Source organism: Manduca sexta, chromosome 28 (genome assembly GCF_014839805.1).
Source record: "Manduca sexta isolate Smith_Timp_Sample1 chromosome 28, JHU_Msex_v1.0, whole genome shotgun sequence".
Lineage (NCBI taxonomy): Eukaryota > Metazoa > Arthropoda > Insecta > Lepidoptera > Sphingidae > Manduca > Manduca sexta.
Genome location: NC_051142.1, coordinates 7,704,197 through 7,727,567, shown reverse-complemented (window position 1 = coordinate 7,727,567; position 23,371 = coordinate 7,704,197). Strand labels below are relative to the sequence as shown.

General features: G+C 35.5%; 2 protein-coding genes across 2 annotated transcripts in view; one reads left to right on the top strand and one right to left on the bottom strand.

The window, feature by feature from the left end:
- Window positions 1-8,099, top strand: part of LOC115452296 (potassium voltage-gated channel unc-103) — a 35,446-nt gene extending 27,347 nt beyond the window's left edge. Inside the window, exons 14-17 of the mRNA XM_037444811.1 lie at window positions 727-804; window positions 1,008-1,405; window positions 2,210-2,461; window positions 2,549-8,099. Of these exons, the coding sequence (XP_037300708.1) occupies window positions 727-804; window positions 1,008-1,405; window positions 2,210-2,461; window positions 2,549-2,716 (896 nt within the window). The 3' untranslated portion in view covers window positions 2,717-8,099. The remainder of the gene's footprint in view (window positions 1-726; window positions 805-1,007; window positions 1,406-2,209; window positions 2,462-2,548) is intronic.
- Window positions 8,100-15,229: 7,130 nt separating this feature from the next.
- On the bottom strand, window positions 15,230-19,893 carry LOC115447673. Its single transcript, XM_030174855.2, has 2 exons — window positions 18,704-19,893; window positions 15,230-18,284 (listed from the first exon to the last, which is right to left on the bottom strand). The coding sequence occupies exons 1-2, from the start codon at window positions 19,637-19,639 to the stop codon at window positions 18,270-18,272; spliced, it is 951 nt and encodes a 316-aa protein (XP_030030715.2). The 5' UTR covers window positions 19,640-19,893; the 3' UTR covers window positions 15,230-18,269.
- Between the last annotated feature and the right edge of the window lie 3,478 nt (window positions 19,894-23,371).

Genomic DNA, 23,371 nt, shown 5'->3' with positions numbered 1-23,371 from the left:
TATACGCATTTCCCTTTTATTTATTTCAGTAATTTATATTTTCTCTGATTAAACTCCCAAATTGGTATAGATTGATAATGTGTATGACCGACTCCTTAAGCTATCTTGAAATATTTTAGAGACTTACATATTTTGCAAACTATTGTCCGTCCCTATATCCTAGTTCCGTTTTTATTGATACCATAAACTTTCCCTTGGAGAATTCGTTATTTTGTCGTAGAATTCATAATATTTGATCCCTCAACAAATCAGGTATTGACAATTATTATCTATTAAAATTAACTCTAGTTCGTAGTATAAAAACTATATATATTTAGCTGTGTAATTGTGAATTCTACATTTGAATTGCATATTTTTGAAACAAAAGTAAACTACCCCTCTTATTCAAGATACTTATACTTATTAAAAACTTAAGGCATTTACGCATGATGACGCTTATTTCCTTATCATTTATTTATTCGTTTTTACTGGTGACGTGGGAGAGGGAGTGCGGCGTGGAGTACATTTGCGAGAGATATGACCTTTAAGTACCCCAATTATAAATTGATGTGAAACAAAGAAACGACTTTATTTATTAACATTGCACACACATTTGCGCGCGATCAAAGCATGTAGAGCTATAATTGGCCATTAGATTTGGTTGTACATATTTCTTACACAAATGATGCCTCACGCCGCATCCCTATGACCTCGCCGCCCCGCTCTGAGCGCGGCCCTTGTGTGCAGGCATGCTAGCGCAACTTAAAAGGAGCTTCCCTGACCTCTACCATCATAAAACACATCAGCCGCTACACAACAAATACTGTAAGTATGCATTACACATCTAAAATTCATGTCACAACTGAACTTTCAAGTCTCTGTCGAATGTCAGTTAAATTCATAACTCTTTGAATTGTTGGGATCCCAATGGGCATTCGTGATGATACTTGTGTCACATACGAAAATATTTAGTTAATTATTAATAAGTTAGAAACATAACCCACATTAATGATATTGATTCATTACAGCCCAGTCGACGCCACAAACATATAGGGGACGAGCTGGTGTACGACGACAGTCATCGGTGGGCCCATTGAACGACACATCGCCGCTGACGGGCGGTGCAGCGGGCGCGGCGGCGGGCGAGCCGGCCGTGAGCACGCCCGCGCACAGCGCCACGCTGCCAGTGTCCAGCCTCAGCACCAACCCCAGCTCGTACTACACGAACGCGTCGCCAAGTCCGCCTGCCGCGCCGCCTGCGCCTCAACACGTCTCGTGCGATGACATCCTCGCTCCGCCCGCACCGCCCTCCGCTGCACGCACTCCTTCATGTCGATCCGCGCCCCATTCTGCTATCAACCTCCATCAGACTGGCCGTCCCGCTGCTCTAGCCTTTTCAAGTGAGAGGGCTCAGAACACCGCCCAGGTTAACTATTCTTTATACATAAATACTTAATGATTTCTTATGTTTACGCGAATGTTAAACATTGAAATTAAACTAATTTTCCGGATTCTATCGCGGTTTTTTTGGTTTTTATTTTTCTCCCGACGTTTCGAAGACTTTGCAGCCTTCATGGTCACGGGGGGGACTGAGGTGTTGTTCATCCGCAAAGTCAAAGTTATAATATCTACCTACATTTTACAATTATACAACTTTTTTTAAATTTTTGCTGTTGGTAGTCCGATCTACGCAGAATGACCTCACAGTGTCTTGAAGTCTGGCAGCCGGTCTTTTGGGTTCCGATTTAATTAAATGTAGAACTGGATCCCAGGCTTGTGCAAGCTTCCAACCATCTTCCCAATTGAAATTAGGATGTTTTTTTAATTTCAATAGCCTCGCGAATCATCCTGGGCAGGAATCGATGTTCTTTGGCGAGTATTTGTGGCTTGTCTAGTCGCAGATAATGATTGGCGCCTCCTTCAGAGTGTTCAGCGACTGCAGACTTCGTCGAGCGTCGGTGTTTCACGTCAGCTATATGTTCTTTTACGCGAGTCCCTATATTTCTTTTTGTTTGCCCGATATAAGAGAGGCCACAGTTGCAATCTATATTGTATAAGTACTCCCGGTTCTTGTAGAGGTATATGACACTTGACAGGTGGTAAAAATTAGCGATAGAATCCGGAAAATTAGTTTAATTTCAACATAAATACTTATTGACATCCAAGTGGTTATTATAAATATATTAATGAGTAAGTATAAAAATACTTCTAATAAAAAAAACTGTTACAGGAGAGCGTTTCGCCGCAGTATCAGAACGTCGGTGCGGCCGCGACTGCGGCTTCGGTAGCCACTGTCTTAACAAGACTTGAAGAGCTGAGCAGACGCGTTGCGGTACTGGAAACGGGACTCACTGCAGATGTTCGCCGTATTTTACAATTGTTACAGGCACGCGATGGTTCCGTTCAACATAACACACAACAGGTCCACACGCCGTCTCAAGTTTTGCCTAAAGCTTCACTGTCGGTCCCTCAAAGTAATGAGGTATGGAAAATATCAAATTATTTCTATTCCTTTATCATGAAAGACGAATCTAGGACACTATAACATGACAATGTTTTGTGGAAATAGTGGGAATGGAACTGGAACGGCGAACGAGAACGTGAGCGGGGCGCGCGGTACGGGCGCGGCGAGCGGTCGGAGCGCACGCCGGGGGTGCAGCGGTCGGCGTCGGAGCCACACGCGCCCGTGCCGCCGGCTCTGCCGCCGCCGCCGCACTCGCACTCGTTCTACAGGTAGTGTGAGGCGCGCGAGACGAGCGCTCCCCGCTCCCGGCCCTCGATGCGCTCGCTCGCTGAGTCCGCCTCGTGCGGCTCGCTGGCGGGCGGCTCGCCCAGCTCGCCCGAGCCGCCGCGCGGGGCCGCACCCGCTGGAACTCGCCCGCCGCCGGCGCCGCGCGCGCGCTTCCACTTCTGCCGGCGCATCGCGCGCTCCGGCTACGACGATGCCCGGAGCTTCCTCTGACGCGGCCCCGACCCGACGCATGGACCAATTTTATACTTCCGTTAACGCCTAAATTAACACGTCCTCGCGTTCTCGCGAACAGGTAGATCGTTCTGCCGGTACCGAGTCCATTTGTATTTAAAATTTGAAATTTTACGATGGATTGCTTTGATAAAAGCTAGAAGAATGTTGAGCGAATCGATATTGATTAAGACGAAAGGACTGTGAACCTTCACGTTATTGTTGTATTATAAAACAACATGAGCGGTTTCAAGAGCAAATTTATATGATATGGATAAAATTGGGTGCTTTAATTTTATGTAATTTATACATTATTGCGTATGCGTGTAAAGTACAATAGCACTATCTGACAGTATTATAATTTCACCGGCAGATAAATACTCGTATTTTAACCTTTTAACTTCCCTAGAATGTGACGAGCAAAGTCCTCAATATCACCAGTCTACGGCTTTCTATGTATTTTTCCCGATTGTTCACCAATGAAGCCTAAACTCGTCACTAATGGCCCGCAGCCTGATGCTGGTTCAAGCCTTTGCTCGTACCATTTTATTATTGTAGATTTCAGCTAATCCAGAACGAGGCTAATAAGACTGAGTGACTACGTAAATACCGTGAACTGTATTTCCAGAAGAGAGTACTTTAAACGATAAACGCTTTCTACCCGTCCTTGCTCCTTGCCTTTACATAGTAGCTAGGTAAAGTGTAACACTACTATGCTCGACAATTCATTGGAATGCTCCTTGTGGAAGTGCGTTTATGTGTTGTATGATGTATAATATGTCAGAACAGGTATACATTTGCCGCATTGTCTTCAATGACGCATAGCTAAGCTACATACTTACCTAAATATTTTAACAAAAATATTTTGTACGTCGTGTATTCGTTTATGAGGTTCACTTACGAGAGCGCTTGCTGTATCACCGATCACGTGCGACAGTGAGCTGTGAGTCGCTGACTCATGACTCCTTCTCGTATCAACACCCTCTCCTATTGTAATGGACAACATCATCTTCCCATTCATATTCATTTGTATAAAATTTACTAAAATTGAGGCTCAAATAACTAACATTATGTTGTAATGTGTATCCTAGTTACGGAGTAAGAAATGTCGCCAATATATCATAAGAAGCAATAATAAACTCCATCATATTTTAAGGACTCGTACATCGTCGTTAAACCTATTTACGTAAGAAGCTTTGGACATTCATTTAAAACTGTATTATATTCAGATAGTGCTAAATACGTGTTTCACTGTATGTACAGTGTAGCTGTGCTCTGTCAGCTTATTACGTGTTCACGGGTGTATACTGTATAATGTAATAGTATATATACTTTTGAGCCATTCTTGCACATTTACATGTTTAACACAATCTCGACTGCACCATTATTGGCATTTCATTTTCTATTCTCGCTTATGTCTATACGTCCAAATATCTAATAGCAAGGTTTATTTATTATTGTCGAGCTATCACATCGCGATATTACGCGTTTATCTCTAAAATTTGATGTTTCATCTCAATCATTGTTGTTAATACATGGTTTACGTCAATATGTAGATAAAAGCAATAACGCGGACTTTTTATTTCTATGCCGACAAAAATGTTGTGAGTGCGTGTTTAGCTACGCATACCTTATATAAAGAGATTTTAATAACGTTACTCCAGTAACGACATCACTCTCGCATCGTTAACGAATTCATGGTTAGTAAGTAAAACAACGACCGAAGTGGCGTAACTTTGTTAAGCAGCTTCTGCGTTCAAAAATTAATATTAGATGTAATAAAATATCAATCATGAGTTCGTCAGCACAATTTGTCCGATGTGTTAAATTGATTTCCAGCAAAAAGTAAATTATAAAGTTGTAAATATTTTAGTATTTAGATTTAGATTTGTAAATTGGTCAATTCCCATATACCTATTCTGAATCTATCTAGCGTTATTAGTTCATAAGCTTTGCTTTAAATAACTATTGTACGCCAGCACCCTAGTTCTACATTTCAATGTTAGTATTGCTTTTGTAGTTATAGTGTTTCGAATCGCCGACAAGTTCAATCCTAGAAGTGTTTATTTAATGTCCATTTATATAGGCTTATAGTCCCAGCCATGTTTCGGTAATGTTATTTACTAGATAGTTAAAGGCTTATAGCACAATCCAGTATTGGCACGTTTTAAACTTTTTTTTTTAACAAATCTCTTGAAGGGTTCTTCTAATGGACAATCATTAAGGTCCTATTTTTCCAAAGTAATTCTTTAAATTTTCTTTTAAGATTTAAGTCCAGATTTACATAAACAATCTTATAGGTAGTACCCATACGCACAGACTCAAACACGGCACAAAGTCGGCTGAAAACAATTCACGATGTGACTAAACAATAACTGAGTAGCTTGATGACATAATTACTTGATTATTACTTCCTTATGAACATGTAGTCCTAACAAACATTAATAATTAAACATAAATATTGTGTATAGTTGGGGGAAGCTGATATTGGTAACGTCTTTAATTGATATTATATAATAAATATAGGTTTCAATAGAATAAAACCTAAGTCTATTTGACTATCGATAACTAAATGGTTTACTCTCAGTGGTAGTAAAACCTCGATTAATGTAATTGTACTTACAGAAAAACGAAGTGAGAAGGAATAGGAAATGCATAAAATAAAAAAGTTTAAATATTTATTTAAAAAAACACAGAATAAGGTATAATGTAAAGGTTCATTTTTAATCAATTTGATAAAAGGAGGTAGTTCGTATAATTTCGTGTGTGAAAAAGACACGTCTTTTTTTACTCCGATGCATAAAAAAAAAGCTATTTCACGACATTACAGTTCATTTCAGTCTTTAGTAATAATATTACAAGTGAAATTAATTTCAATAAAATTCTATTCATTTCATTCCTATTCTCATTTTTTCTTTAATTCTCGTTTATAATCATCTTTATTAAACTTTTCAAGCGAAAAATAAAAAAATAACATCAAATAGACCATCATGGGGATGTCTGTTCATCAAAATGGTTCCTAGTTATGTCTCCTTTTCTTAGGCAGGCATGTTTAGATTCATCTGATTTGAACAGAAAGCTTCCTCCATTCGTTATTTGTATTATCTACTCAGAGTCCTGTTCAGACCTTGTTGTTGTTCCAAATTATACATTTTAGTGGTTTGACTATAGCGCTTAAGCACAGGGTGTAATTCGTTCATAAGTCATAACATTACTTAAGATCCTAGATATACTAATTCACTTAATGCTTAACATACATTATTAACAGTAGTTATCTGCAGTCTGTATCAGTATTCTACTATAGGCACAAATTCGAACTAATTTAATATTTTGCCAATGGTCTAATTCATGAATTTCACTCACAATCACATAATTTTCCATTTTACAGTTAAACTTATGTCCCATGTACTATAATTATGGTATTATACCAGAGCGTCTCTTTCATTAATAAACATTTATTCGCCCATGTTGTTAATGTTACGGTACATACAATTAAGAACTTAAAATCTTATGACACCTAGGTAATTAGGATAAGATGGAGTTATCAGCTGGCCTAATAGAAACATTTGACCATTACACCTATAACGAACCATTCATAAACAGACGACAACAAATTTTCCTGATCACTTTTGATTTTATGGAATATCTAGACGCAAAAATATTTCTATGAATGTATTAGAACCTTTTTTTACAGCGGAGGACCGGGTAATGGTCATGTGGTACGCTTAATACCATGAATATCCACAGATGCAGGGCATAGTAAGTGCGAAACTAACTTTTAAACAATTAAATGGGTATAAGGAGGGACAGCATTCATTTAGAGATAATACTCTTTTTAGTTTGAGTTACTCGCACCATTAAACAAAACAGCGACGCTGGACGACGGGTTGTTTACCAACGCACCACATTTTAAAGGTCTTTTTTAAATGTACATAATCCGAATTTTCAGAAACATTTTTTTTTTTGGTGTTGTTTGTCAATAACACCAAATTAAATTAAACATAATATGCTTTTTTTTAAACTGATTGAAATTTACTAAATTGCTTAATATTGTTTTAGGATTGAAAGTAATATGTGCGTTTAAAGTTCAACATGATTTCAAAAATAACTCATTGTTTAGCATGATATTAAATATATTACTGGAGCAGTGGTGCAGTTAAAACATATAATTAGAATAGATGGCACCTGCGGTGGATATGGATAGGTGTCAAGAAGAAATGGTAAAAAATTCTAAGGTTTTTACGCTAGCTACGATTGTACAACAAAAAGAAATTAAATCTTTTTTTTTTCAATGAGACTTCAATATTGGGTTTGAGGCGTTGTATTTTGTGGTCGTATCTTATTGCTCCGGATACCTACACCATAAGGCACCATATTTACCTTAACGTGTGAATATATACATTTTTTTAATTATAATCGTGGGTGCCCTTCGACTGGGGTGAAACCCTGATCGCGCTTTGTTATTTTTAAATAACTAATAAATGAGTATTTGTCAAGGTACATGTACGTAACAAAAAGGTTATTCCAAAAAAACAGTAACTATTTTTTGTCGCATCTGTTTTTTTTTTGTTTGTCTTAACACATTCATTCAATATATTATTTGATAGGACGAATATGTTATAAAAAAACATACATATATTTTGAGAATTATCAAACACCATAGTTATTGGGAAAACGCGATTTTCTAGGATAAAGATTCCCAAATTCGCATCAGCGCCGTAAACACCAGCGCTCTGTTCACTGGCAAAATATGTACGTTAATACTTAGGCTGCTGTAAAATTATTTCTAAATGCCATTATTTTATGAAACGTGTAAAGGAGTTCTATCAAAATACAATAGCATTATTCTAGCAGGCATTTTCAGGTGTTTTAAAATTTACAAGTCTAAATAAGAAAGTCAACTGTAACCGATTATTTGTCAGAGACAAAGAGGGAGTCAAGCCTTTCCAAAACGTCCAAACGGGTATTGATATCTCCGTACACAACATCTAGATATATAAGAAAAACTTGGTAGGCACGTTTATCTTTTTCTGGTTTTAATAGAACATTATATTATAATTTCTATAAAATAGAACTACAATTTAGGTTACATATAGATAAGAATAAAAGTACGTGAAAAAGTTTCTTAAAACTTATTCAAACAAAATTTCCATACGACGACTACAAATAAAAACCAAAAATTAAAAACGAAATCATTTATTTTAAACCCTGTATTTGAACATTGACTTATGGAACACCCTGTATAAATGCTGAAGGCGTTAATTGTCAACTAATTACGTGGAAATTTAGTTAGTGGATAAGAAAAACGAGGATCAAAAGTCACAATTTTCCTATACATTTAAATATCATATTATGATTTTTATTTCTTCAACTTAAGGTTATAGCTTAAGGTCCATTTTCATACATTTTGTTTCACCTTTAATCTGGGTAACTAAACAAGTATTGGCAAGTAGAAAATTTAATACGACGAAATTTTAAAGGCCGAAATATCCATGCATATTAATCATTTTTACGTTTTTCTTTCAACTGCGAGAACTAATCACTAACTAAACGTGAATTTAAATTCTTTACTTGCCAATACTTGTTTAGTTACCCAGATTAAAGGTGAAACAAAATGTATGAAAAATGGACCTTAAGCTATAACCTTAAAGTTTTTAGGAAAATATTAAACTCAAATGTGTACATACACAGTATTAGTAATCGTGAAATAAGTATATTTGGGCGATAAAATAATATTTACTTTAGTTTTTTTAAATCCAGTTTCTTTATCCCGCCTAGAAAACTACGAAACATTTTTGTGTTTGGATACTTACTTTTAACTAAAAAATAAAATTAAATATTACATATATTCAGATACTTTAATGACTGACCGTATCTAAACTTAACTTATATTTAATAAGTAAATCTCATACGTCTAAAACAATCTATAACTTCATACTCGCGCTTTTACACAAAAATAAACGAACCTACCTTCCTGCCCATTTCGTTTGCTCTTATTTACGCCCATAGACACGACTGACTTGAACTTCTTTGAGTTATGTAGCTTATTTTCAAATATGGAATGTAATTAATTAACAATAAGCTTATAATCATACTTTTCACTAGCTGTGCAAATGCTATCGCGGGGCAGGTCGTAATCTCGAGAGATATCTATGTCTCAACACAGACGCGTTGCGGAAGAAAGTTCTTGTAGTCGCATTGTCTACTTCGATCATCATGGATTGTAAAAATAGCTGATAGGTATTGCTACGGTTTTAGCTGGAAAGGCCCTTCTTAAGTAACATAAGGATAAGTGTAGATTGTTAAGTCGCCACCTTGCGAAAAAATGTTCGCTTAAATCATTTGAAAATTGTTGCCTTGAAATATTTTAGTCACAGTAAACTGGTTGTTTCAGCTTTGAATAATCTCACAATTATATTAGAATATCGTAATAATAAGTTAAGTATTTTATATTTTAACAACATAAGCGCAAAGTTAACGCGTGCATTGTATTATGTAATTTTGTCTGTGATCGAAATTTTATATTGTTAAGCTGAAAATTTAAGCGCACGTATAATTGTTTTAAATGCTGATCTTACTATTTATACATTCTGTATACTATGTTACGTGTTAACAAATTATCTATATTTTCTGCACTTGTACGATAGTAACAAGTTTTTCACATTATTTATATTTGTTGCTCTTTATTATTTATATGTATGAAATTAAATAACAAATATTATCATTATCATATAAAACATATTAGTAGTAAACATGTTAAATAAACTTAATTTCATATAGATAATGTTCCAATGTTCGATGTTACCATAACACAAGACACGTTTTATCCACCTTATTTAGCAATCTATCCAATAACATTGACAATAAATTTCATCCAAATCCATGAGCCGAGTTTATAGATAGCAAATAAACCGGTGTGAATAGTAAATACAGAATGTATAAATATTATTAAATAGATAAATATTATTATCTCTTAATGTTTCAAATTATCGTTACTTAAATATCACGCTATAACTATACGAAATAATAAATTATGTTCTGTTATTATGTTGTGTTTTTTACAAAATATTGTTCTAAAGCATGTTGCGTGTTGAATATTTAATAATTATTTCATTAATTTACTCATATATAACAATAATGATCTGCTGCACTGATATAGAATTTTGAGGGATTAATATTTAATACAAATTATGAGACGTAAAAAACATCATTCTACTGTATCTGCTTTTTAAAATCATCTACAATGGCAAAGCAACAAAATATTTTGTTCTTAATTATACTCATTAATACTAAACTTAACGTATAAATAATATCTCCCCAAATTGCAGAATGCATCGTTTGTTGAAATTTAATAACACATTGTTTATTATAGTAACTTCTTTTTAAATTATACTAGTTCACAAATGTATTGTCAGGTGTGAAGGAAGTAAAACAATCTTGTCCCTTCCATCAGTATAAGCTTCTATTTAGTTAAACAATGTAAAAAGATATTGCTGATTGTATTTCTGTTATAAATAATTTGCAAGTATCAAAATTCTAATCAACTTTGTGAAAAATGAACACACATCAATAAATTAGTTAAGTATTTGCTTATATTGTTGTTTGATCATAACCAACAAGGATATATGCGCAAATGCGTCTTAAATCCAATTTAATGAAAGTTAAAAATGCATCATTTGTATATTAATATGTGCGGAAAATAAATGTATTCCCTTTTTATGCCATATTGCGAACACGGAGCTGTGTTAGATATAATAGCATAATTAAAGATCATAAAAAAAGGAGTCCAAAGAAATAAAAATAATGTATACTATGTGTCACAAATATATTAAATTCGACGATCGAATAAAGACCAATTGACGACCGTCAGTTTTCTTTAAAATGTGAAAACCGATAGCTGCAGTGGCACTGTCCTTGGTCGATATAAATAGGCACTGGCAAATAATAAACTTCTGTTGTGTAATATTTTGGCAAAATTATGTATTACAAAATAATTCCAAGATGCAACTGCAAGTTAAGTTTATTACTTAACGATAACATACTAAAAATCTATTCTATTATTCTATAAATTGTTAGCTAACATTAATTATAAAATTATTTTAAAAGTTTCTAATGTCATTAGTCTTACAACAAGTTTACACCACTGAATAAATTTAAAGCCTAGACAAGTCCTCGATTGGAATTTTTAATGAAGTAAATGGGCAGTCATGACATGAAAATAATATAAAAAAATACTCCCGAACCACAAAAATAGACAAAAAGAAGGGAATGAAAGAAGGATTTTGTATATGGAACAACCAGTTTTGAAGGTACTTCAGGTTTTATAATAATAAATTATAAGTAAGCGGCATTCATATCTAGTAATGTTTATTTGATAGTGTGTACACGGTCCTTACTTTTTTTCAAAATAACAGGTGCACCATCCAAGTAAGAAAAACGATTTCATCAAATATACTTAAGTATCTGATGCATTTTTAGTTTTCAGATAAATAGGCATGGGAGGCCATTTTATTATTATTCCAATTCAATGTATTTTGGGATTTGCTAAAAATCAAAATAGCATAAAGCATTAAGCTTCGAGGCAAAATCCATTTCTAGACTGTGACCACGAGCAAACACGCAAGCGAATAACAACTGTTCTCACGGAAGGGAATAAATATTTATAATAAATTGGACGCGTTTCAAATGAAGCAAAATGTCAAACACTACGCATTATTTATGCTCTGCTAAATTAATTATCAAAGCCGCCTTTTATTTTTCTGCAAATATTGCCGACAGTTTTCAGCCAGATTTTTTAAAATGCGACCACATTTATTATTTGTTTTACTGGTCATTGTTGGTTTTAAGTTGCGTTTTTTAATAACGTAAAATGTTATTAATCACAATCATAATTCCAAAAAATCGTGTATTATTTACCTAGCTTACTTATTTTTTGACTTTCAAGCGCCATTAGGTAATTATGCAATGAACATTGCGTTAAAAAAAATCCAACATTAAACTTTGCTATCTATTTTTGTCTCTATTCAAATATTATCCAAAAGGCAAATTATTTAAAAGATAATTATTTCTAAAAAGGTTTTCGTGTTAGTGTGTTAAATGTTGTAATAAGTATAATTTGATGTATAAAATTACGACATAATATTCTGTATCTACCCACTCGCATCTGTTCATTGTCAATATTATATTTTGCATCAATATTATATTCAGTTTGCCGTTTAACCTTTCCAGTTTAATAACTCCTTCCATTATCTATAATTATTATTTTATAATTATTTTACAAATCTACAATGGTTACCTACTGGCATTATTTCACATATTGTACTAATAGATACAAAGAAGCAGTATGAGATGCGGCAACGGACTACATCACTGAACATTCTTAACTGCATCGACCTTGCTAGAATAAGTAAAACTGGTTTAAATAAATGTTTACTGCCTTGGTTTTCTCTACCATCATAGTCATAGTCACCTTGTCGCTTCTCATGCAATTGTAATCACATACAATTATTACTTTTTCTAAATACTGACTGGAATATTATGACAGTTAATTTATGAGAAAATCACAAATATTTACTTTAGGAATACTTTTTATACATTATTATTGAACGTTTGTTCATTATTGTTGATAATAAATACAATGGTACCTACATGTGAAAAAATACATGTACTTAGAACTTTAAACGAAGCACATTAGTCACATAGTCAATCGAAACTTTGCATTCATTGAACAGCGCAAAATTCTCGTGGAATAAGTTCGGTGAGAATAAAATATCACGCACATGCGATATATTTGTTGTTTTATTTCATTACCTAGCTTGTATTGTACACATGGGCGCTGGCAAGATTAGTTTTAGGGAGGTGTATATGTACCTACGCTCTAGATACTACGTAATATCATTGTTTTATTTCTTTAATTCTTATCACGCGGGTTCTTAAAAATGCTTTACAAATCGTAAAAAAGCCTATGTAGTCGGTAGTTTCCATTGTTCCAGATTTATTCAGGGACATGTTTTTTGTGATGTGGGCAGAGGGGTGCACGTGCACCTACTTGCATCCTCCTCCCGGCGCCCATGATTGTACATATATACTATATACACATTCACATGTTTCATCCCCGGGAGGATAAAACGCGTGAGTGTGTGTATGTGAGGCGCATTGATGCACCCTTTTTCAGCCATGAGTATTCCGTTCCATGATGCGATAGGGCGCGATCCTATCGCTATAATAATACAATTTAATAATATCAGCCCTCTAGAATGTACCGTCTCACTGCTGGGCACAGGCCCCATCTACTACTGAACGGGATTAGACCTTAATCCACTACGCTAGCCTAGTGCGGATTGATAGACTTCACACACTCTCAAAATTAGAGAACCCCTGTTTTCCGTTATCGTTAAAGGAAACGATAATTCACAAAGAATACACATATAATTTTAGAAAAATCAGAGGTGTGTGCCCTTTGAATTTGAACCTGCGGATATTCGTCTTGGCCTATAGTTATATTGGACATTAATTCTAGAATCCAGGCTGATACTGATTAGAAAACCCAATAGGTATTACTTTGCCCGAGCTGGGGATTAAACTTCGACTTCAGCAGCGCAGTCGTTCCGTAATAAAGCTACACCACCGAGGCAGTCCTATAATATACTAACTTTTGATCGCGGCTTCGTCCGCGAGAAAGAGTTTTCCAGAATAAAAGTCCCGCTATATATTTCCCAGGATAAAAAGTAGCATATTCTTCCTCAGTGATGTGACTTATCTAAGATACAAGTATTTGAAATACAGATACAAGATACAAAATACGTATTTTCATCTTGTATCTAAAATACTTTTTTAGAAAGGATTTTGTATCTTGTATTTAAATACTTTTGTTTAGTATCTTAGTATTTTATAAATACTTTTCTAATAAAATACTTTAGAAAAAGTAGAGATTATTTGGTGTCGTTTATAAAATAAATGCGTAGAACTGACCGAGCCGTTCTTGGACACTATACTTGAGGAAAAATTTATAGTAGATAGCGACTCTTTCTTTCTACAAATTTCACCGGCTGTTATGAATAGTTATGATTGATTTGAAATCAGTTATTTTTCGTTTACTTTTGTGAAATTGGAGATCGTAAATATGGAAACGTAAGCTTTATTTTATTCAGCTACTTTATCTATTTCTATACTATATACATCCTTTCGATCCGATCCGTTTTTTTAAATGAAGTGGGTACCAACAGAGCGTAAAGACTATGTAAAAAGAACTTATACTGACTGAAACACGAAAAATAAATTGATCTGAAAAAACAAGAATCTGAGGCTTTGGACAATGTAGAAGGTGATATTAAATAAGTGAAAGAATGAATCTTATTACATCTTTTTAGCGGATTCTGATTCCTCTATTGCAAGTGGCGAAAACACGGGGTCTCCTGCCAGCGCTGCTGACTTAGAAACATTGCAATACCTTAATAATAAAGACATAAGCCTAAAGAGCTTAAATACTTACACTACAATAAAAAAAAAAAAATTAAAATACACTTGTTTGCCGAGCTCTGCCTCTGTGGAACGACTTTTTCTTATGGGGGTATGATCATGTGGCCTCATCGAAGGAAAATGAGTGATAAGATGTTTGAAGAGCTGGTTTTGTTTAATCTAACTTAAAATTAAAATAATTATTCTTGTGATCTATAATGATGATCTATAACAAACAAATTCAAATTCAAATGTTGTTTTCTTACAAAAGTACTTGTATTTTTAAAAAGTATTTATAAGATACCTATTTTGTATCTAGTATTTCAAATACCTTTCTCGAAAGTATTTTGTATCTGGTATCTGAAATACTTAATTTAAAAGTATTTTGTATTTTGTATTCCAGATACTATGTACAGGGTATTTTGTACATCACTGTCCTTCCTAGGGTCTCAAAAAATCTCCACGCCAAATTTTATCGAAATCTGATGCGTAGTTTTAGTTTATCGCGCCCAGACAGGCACACAGAAGCGGCGGGGGACTGTTTTAAAATATATTTTTTAGAACTTTTAACTGACTTCAAAAAGGAGGAGGTTCTTAATTCGACTGTAGGTTTTTTTTGTGTGTTTGTTACGCAAGTATTAGGGGAGACCGGGTACAAACGTAACATTTTCAGGGCTGTAGCTAGGGGGGGGGGGCATTGTGGGGCAATGCCCTACCTTAAAATACTAATGCCCTACCTTAATAGTCATGTAAATGTTATATTTCGTAACGATACCGGAACCACCACTATTTATAAGGGATTTAATGGAGCGTAAATAAAACATGTCCGACTCGATGACAAATCCAAAAAGAAGAGACAGCCCGCTTAGGGCGGGCTACACACGCTTTATTGACAAATAAAGGCATACACACATGATACATTACACCTTCACCCTTATTTACTAGATATTATAATCCAATCACAATCCAGGCGACAATATTACATTTACAATTTAAACTTACAATATAATATGTTAATCAAAAATTTTAATACCGTCTTTATTTTAATCTTTCTACTTTTATTTATTTATTATTTATTTATGTTTTTTAATCTGTATAATCTTCAAAACCGTATCTACGTACAGGCTTCCTAATTCTCCTGGAACGGTTCACGGGCAGTGCAACTGGGTTCTCATCGTATTTTAACTCCCGTTGATTTTCAACGGTGGGATTTTCAATAATGTCCTGCACGGTTTCCGATTCTCGCACACCCGACTCAGTCGCATCATGCGCCACACTTTGTTCGACACCGTTTATCTCCTCATTAGCTAAGGGCATCGGATTCTCCAATTCCTTGTTGAGCGAAGGAATAACTGGCTCCGTAGCGGACACTGTATAACTACTACGCCTTTTTTTAATTTGATCAACGTGTCTTTTTAAGAAGGGACCACTTTCCCTACCGATGATATAATTACGGGAACCTAATTTTTCCTTAACTGTGCCATCTAGCCATTTCCCCTGTAAAATCACGAGCCCAAACCGGGTCTCCAATCTTAAAATCCCTTACGGTGCCCCTGCGTTGCAAACTTGCTTACGTTGCGTATCTTGTACTTTTGCTTCTAATTGCCTATCCTCTCTTAACAAATCTAACCTAGTCCTTAATCTCCTACGTTGTAGTAGCATGGCCGGTGCAATTCCAGTTGTGCTATGCTCTACATTCCTATACATCATTAAGTATGTTTGTAATGCTGTGTCTATGTCAATACCGTCCCTTAAAGACTTTCTAATCGCTCGTTTGCAAAGCTTTACGGCATTTTCAGCCGCTCCATTTGAAGAAGGATGATATGCTGGTGTGAAAGTTACTTTTATACCATTATTTTCCATAAAGTCTAGGTATTCTCTACTTGTAAACGGAGGACCGTTATCAGATACTATTTCTTTGGGTAGTCCAAAACGTGCAAAAGTTGTACGAAGTACTTTAATTACTATTTGAGCATTCGTCTTTGGCATCACAAATACCTCTAGCCATTTACTTGAACAATCAACCATTACTAAAAATGTTTTCCCTTGAAACGGCCCCAGAAAATCTATGTGTAATCGTGACCATGGTTCAGCAATATAAGGCCATGGTTGCGGTACCGCTTTAGGTGGCGCAGCCCCCTCTAGACAACACGTTGTGCACTGTTTGCACGTATTTTCAATGTCTAGATCGATTCCAGGCCACCAAACAATACCGCGTGCTATACTTTTCATCTTGACTATACCTAAATGTCCTAGATGCAACTCGCTTAATAAACGCTCTCTTAACTTCATCGGTATAACTAAACGATAGCCCCAAACTATGCACCCCCTATCCATGTATAATTCGTTACGCCTTACAAAATATGCTTTTAATTCGTCTTTGCACACGTTTGGCCACCCTGCTTGAATGAAATTAACCACCTTTTTTTAAATCCTCATCCTTATCAATACCATCTTGGACCATTTGCCTAGTAATAGGTAAAAAATTTTTGGACAAAATTTAAATAAGTAAACTCCTCATTCGTATGTTTCTCCATCTCCACCGGCAGACGCGATAAAGCATCGGCGGCATTCTTGTCACTTCGAACGTACTCTATGCTATAATCGTACCCAGCTAATATTACCGCCCAACGCTGCATTCTACTGGCAGCCATGACAGGTATACCCGTTTTATCTCCAAAAATTGTTACTAAAGGCTTATGATCCGTTCTTAATATGAATTTACGTCCATAAAGGTACTGATGAAATTTACGAACACCATAAATGATAGCTAACGCCTCGCGTTCAATTTGCGAGTAAGACTTTTCAGCCGCATTGAGTACCCGCGAAGCAAAAGCTACGGGTCGTTCTTCACTCCTGGGAAGAGATGCGAGACCACCGCGCCCACACCGATGCTGCTCGCATCAGTTGTCAGTACCAGTGGAAGGTCAAGTGAATAATGAGCTAATATTTTGCTTGATACCAACATATGCTTGATTGTGTCGAACGATTCACTACAAGCTCCATTCCACTCATACTTAACGTCTTTCCTCAATAATCTATAAAGTGGTGCTAAGATTGTACTTAAGTTAGATACAAATTTAGCGTAATACATAACGAGACCAAGAAACGACCGCAGCTCTGTAATATTCGTAGGTACCGGTGCGTTTTCAATTGCTTTAATTTTTTCTGGACATGTATGAACCCCCTGTTTACTAATCACGAACCCCAAATAGGTAACCGAGTCTGCGAAAAACGTACACTTTTCTTTTTTATTCGTAATCCATACTTTTGCAATCTTTCAAAGACTTCATATAGTGTAGCCAGGTGCGAACGGTCATCTACCCCTGTGATGATCAAGTCATCTAGAAACACCCCAACTGGCATGTCAGCAAAAAGCTGTTCAAGCTTCCTCTGAAATATACCAGGGCTAGATGCTAACCCATAAATAAGCCTATTGAACCTAAATAGCCCTTTATGGGTATTTATCACTGTATACTTTTTTGATTCATTAAGTTCAAATTGGGCATAAGCCTGCGATAAGTCCAATTTGGTGAATTTTTGTCCCCCATGTAGTTTAGCTAACAAATCTTCGACCCGTGGTACTGGATAGTGGTCCACTTCTAAACATTTATTTAAAGTACTTTTAAAATCCGCGCATACCCGTACGGTGCCATCTTTTTTCATCACCGGTACAATTGGAGTGGCCCAGTCGGAGGTGGCAACCGGTGTCAGGATCCCGTCCCGCACCATCTGGTCAAGAGCGCGCTCGACTGGCTCGCGGAGCGCATAAGCGAGAGGCCGCGCGCGCATGAAAACCGGTCGTGCACCATCCCTCAACTGGAATCCCACTGGTCCGCCAGTGAACCGCCCCAGGCCCTCCTTGAATACTTCACAGAATCTGGAACTAAATTCCTTCCAATTAAAACTTGGGTTACTTGATTTACTTAATTTATGACAACTAAATTTGGGAATGGAAATTTCTAATTCTCTGAGCCAATGCCTACCCAACAAATTTGTTTTTCCATTTTTAATAATATATAAATCTAATATTTTTTTTTTATTATTAAACTTTACTTCTGGCTTAATCTTACCCAATGGAGTTACTAATTCCCCGGTATAATAACGTATAACTAAATTACTTGGTTCCAACTTACAGTTTATAAACAAGTTTTTATAACACTTATGACTAATACATGATATGACACTACCAGTATCTATTTCCATATTTAACTTTACTCCCATGACACAAACATTGATGGTATATGGTTCACATATATTATTTTTTTGCCAATCTAATGAGTGATTATTAATGGAATTATTCACCTCATCACTGTCGCTTTCTACCATGTTCTTTAAAGCCACCTCTTCCTCAATATTGTGCATTGATGTCTTTCCCTTTACTTTAGGACACATCTTTTTTAAATGCCCTTCGCGATTACATATTCGACAGACATACATTTTAAATTTACAAGTATTTGCTTCATGCTCCCTGCCGCATACATTGCAGATTTGGTTAGAATTATTATTGCGACTAAAATACGCGCCCCCACCCCTTTTTTCGCCATATTCTCCACTCTTACCACTTCGACTAGTGGTAACCGGTGAATCACGGGTAGCCCATGTGCCGGTGGCGCCTCGTCTGCCACTTCCCCCCTTTATGGGTCGTCCATGATGAACTGATGTAGTCTTAGCCGCTGGTATGCTGTCACCATTGCCACTCTTGCCTCTGGTACAGTCCTCTACTAAAGCTGCATTAGTCTCCGCTGCCTCCATGGATACCGCAATTGTATATGCTCGGTCGAACGAAATTGTATCGTCTTCTGTAAATAATTTTTGCCGTATATCGTCATTAAGTAATCCACAAACGAATTGGTCCCTTAAATTTTCTGTTAATCCGTTCGCCATGAATCCACAATCTTTACTCAGTTTCTTTAGTTCCGCTACATAATTTGCAATATTTTCCTCCGATTTTTGTATTCTTTGACGAAATTTGAATCGTTCTGCTAACAGACTCGGTTTAGGATTTAAGTGCTTTTTCATTAATTCCACTAGGGTGTCATATGTCATGGATGACGGTTTATTTGGGGTACACAAATTGACCATGAGGTCATATGCCTCATTTCCTATAAGTGTTATTAACGTAGCCACTTTTATTTCGTCTTTCACTGCATTTGCTATAAAGTATTGTTCGAGGCGGTCTGCGTACGTGACCCAGTTGTCCTTATGAAGGTCAAACGGTCCTATTTTTCCGATTGCCATAATTACGACACAATTTTAGGTGAATCACTGAGTTTATCACACGCGTGATCGTGAATTCTCGTCGCCACTGTTATATTTCGTAACGATACCGGAACCACCACTATTTATAAGGGATTTAATGGAGCGTAAATAAAACATGTCCGACTCGATGACAAATCCAAAAAGAAGAGACAGCCCGCTTAGGGCGGGCTACACACGCTTTATTGACAAATAAAGGCATACACACATGATACATTACAGTAAATTGTACATTACTACTCAATGAAAATATATGGAGCAGCGGCTTTTTTATTTTACGATTTGGAAGTTGGTCCCTTAGTAAGAGTTATTCGTATTGATGGGTGAAATAAACCTCTTTCGAGATTTAAGGTATAATTTTGTTACAACCTGTATATTACCGTAACAATTACGTAAGTATTAAGTAACCTTTTTTTTTAGTCACGTTCACAATTCTAGAAAACTAAAAATCGATTGAGCAGATCAGATGTAGTAACATTTTTATTTCCGCCCTGCTTGTAATAACAGCTGCCCTACCTTAAATTCTAGTCTAGCTACGGCCCTGAACATTTTGTACTTTTACCTTGGTTTCTGGTTAGATGTAATCATTTTAATGAAATGAATATAGCTATATATACCTACATTTCGTTTATATTCTTAACATTAGTATCTTAATTTACCTTATTACTGTGTATTTAATATGAATTACAGAGACTTCAAAAAAATTCGTCTCTTGTTACTTTCGACCACGTAGGCAGGCCGAAAGTAACACGTTGTGAGTCGAAAGTAACAGGACAAAGGGGTTGTACCTAATGAATATAATGTGACATATTTAATTAGTAAATGATGTATTAGAAGACTTTGTATTAATAACACAGATAAACATTTGCCTTATCAATGCTCAAAAATTGTATATTTTAAATACAAAACAAATTATTCTTCCTTTAAGTAATGAGATCAATTATTATATGAAAATATTTTTTTACAATCAGACTATTCAGTATTAGCCTTTTACTCAGACACACAATTATGGCACACATAATTTGGATCATCGTTAACAAATTCAGCGGGTGATCACATTTTACATTAGGTACATTGTACACATTCCTCATTTGGTCGACTGTTGCTAAAACATTCTAAACAAATGAGACATAAGCAATCTTCTTCGTCAGATTTATTTTCCTTGCCTTAACTGCCTTCTTTTGTCTTTTTTTCTATTTCCCTTCCCTTTTCTAGATATCAACTTTCTCTTACTATTCCCAGTATCAGGTTAAAAAAACCGTTTTGTTGGCTTTATTTCTTTGTTGGTATTCTTCTTCAATTGCGTTTTTTTTCGTGCGCGTCTATCAATATTGTTGTCTTACGTTTCTCACACCCTTTATTTGCTATAGTCCTCGGACTCACTTGTGGTCTAAAATTTTTAGGGGTAAAATCCAACGGCTGAGAAGAATTTGCTTGCTGTATCCCGCTAGGTCCAGGCACTGGCGATTTGAATCTTTGATGGTATGATTTCTTCGACAAATCCTCGCTAACTGTATGCTGGACAGTCTGCCTACAACTGAGCTTGTATTTCCTGCTTTAATTTTTTTGATGTATGTATTATATAATGTTACATAACAAACATTATATCTTTTTGCCAGAAATCAAATTTTTGTGCCATCTTTAGAATGCTCTTCAGTCGCTTTTCGGTATACTTCCGTGTCAGTAGTTCCTCGTGTGGTAGTTCTAATGCATTCTTGCGGCATTATGTTCAAATAAATCAATACACACATAAAAATATAAAGTAAATAAATCAATACCGGGACAAAAGTAACATGTTACTTGTGTACCCATAGGACTATGTTACATTTATACCCGACCTCATTTTTGTTAAAATATGAAAGATAGCCTTAAAACGGAACGTGCTGGATAAAAACGAATAAAAACGAGGTGTCATCCATTCAATTAAGAATTGATATGCAAATATTCAAATTGGTATCATCCTTTTAAGACTACGAAAACATTAAATAAGAAAACTTACTTTAGATTTGTAAAATCGTATGACATCCTCTCATACAACCAACAGCGTGGCACGTGCTGCAACTGAATGCAAGTGAAGGGGGCGCCACCGGCTATCTTCTTATGGCAACGAATGTTTGGATACCTAACCTAAAGAGCATTATTACTTTCGATCAGCCGTTACTTTTGTACCCGGTCACCCCTACGCCATTTGTGGACCGATTTTCAAAATTATTTTTTTGTTCAAAAGCAGATGCTTTTGAACAAAAAAATAATTTTGAAAATCGAAAACCACTTCAGAAGTATCTACTTCTGAAGTGGTCGAGTCCCATAGTCCCCAAGTTAGAATCGGATGATTGAATCCTGGAGAAATCGAGGGCAACCCTCAAATTTTATAGGCCCATACATCGTTTTTCGCAAATTTTATGAAGTAACTTAAGTACTTGCGTATGGTAATCATCATCTTATGTAGCTGAGCTGATGATGGAAGGTACAACTCCTTAATAGTGAGGAGTTTCTCGAAGAATCATCGACTGATTTAGTAAATTCTTTTTATGTTTGAAAGGGCGTTTGCCATATTTTGGTCTCATAATTATTATTAACACAAAAACCGTTGAAGTAAAAGGATGACCTACTTAATAGATCGAAACTGGTCGGCGATTCCGACTACTTTATAACATAAGTAAAACCGTGTTGTTTTCGACTAATTTAATATGTCTCGCGTAAGTTTTAATAATATTAACACAAAAAAGCAAAAAATAAAAACTTTTTAACAAAAAATAAAACCGCCTTCAAAACAACTAAAACCAAAAATAATTTAACATTACCTAAGTATATACTGCTCACCAAATTTGGAGTCGGTGCCTAAGAAAAATTTAATATTTGTCATTAAAATTTCTAGTTAAGCTAGATAAATACATTAAAAAATGTATGAAAATATTGTTTGATTGTTATTCAGTACCGACTCCAAAATAGGTGACCAGTATACATATAGGTAATGTTAAATTATTTTTTGGTTTTTAATTGTTTGAAAGCGGTTTTATTTTTAAGATGAACAATTACGTCATAATTAAGTTACTTAAGGCGATACCTCAAGGTCCATTTTCATACATTTTGTTTCACCTTTAATCTGGGTAACTAAACAAGTATTGGCAAGTAAAGAATTTAAATTCACCTCTAGTTAGTGATTAGTTCTCGCAGGTGTAAGAAAAACGTTTAAAATTTATTCATATTAAATTTTAAATTCCGAAATATACATGATTATTAATTATTTTACGTTTTCTTCAACTGCGATAATTTAAAATCTTTAATGTATGAAAATGGACCTTGAGGTATCGCCTTAACTTAATTACGTGGTTGTTGCATAACTTTAACCGTTTACGCAACGCACGCAAACGAAAGTTCTGAAAAGGAATACATTTTTCCCGTTCTTGCAACATTTATATTACTGCTCCGCTCCTATTGGTCCTAGCTTGATGATATATAGCCTATAGGCTATAACCTTCCTCAATAAATGGGCTATCCTACACCAAAATAGTTTTTGAACTCTAACCAGTAGTACCTCAGATAACGGCGTTCAAACCAAGGATCTTATACCCAAAATGGATTGATCACGAATGATTCTTAAACAAAATTAAGTCAACCTTAATATTTTAGATTTAGGGTTTATATTTGCGTACATTATATGTAGTTAAAGTTCCGTTCCAAGCGAGAGGGCTTTTAATGGGAGCTCTGTCC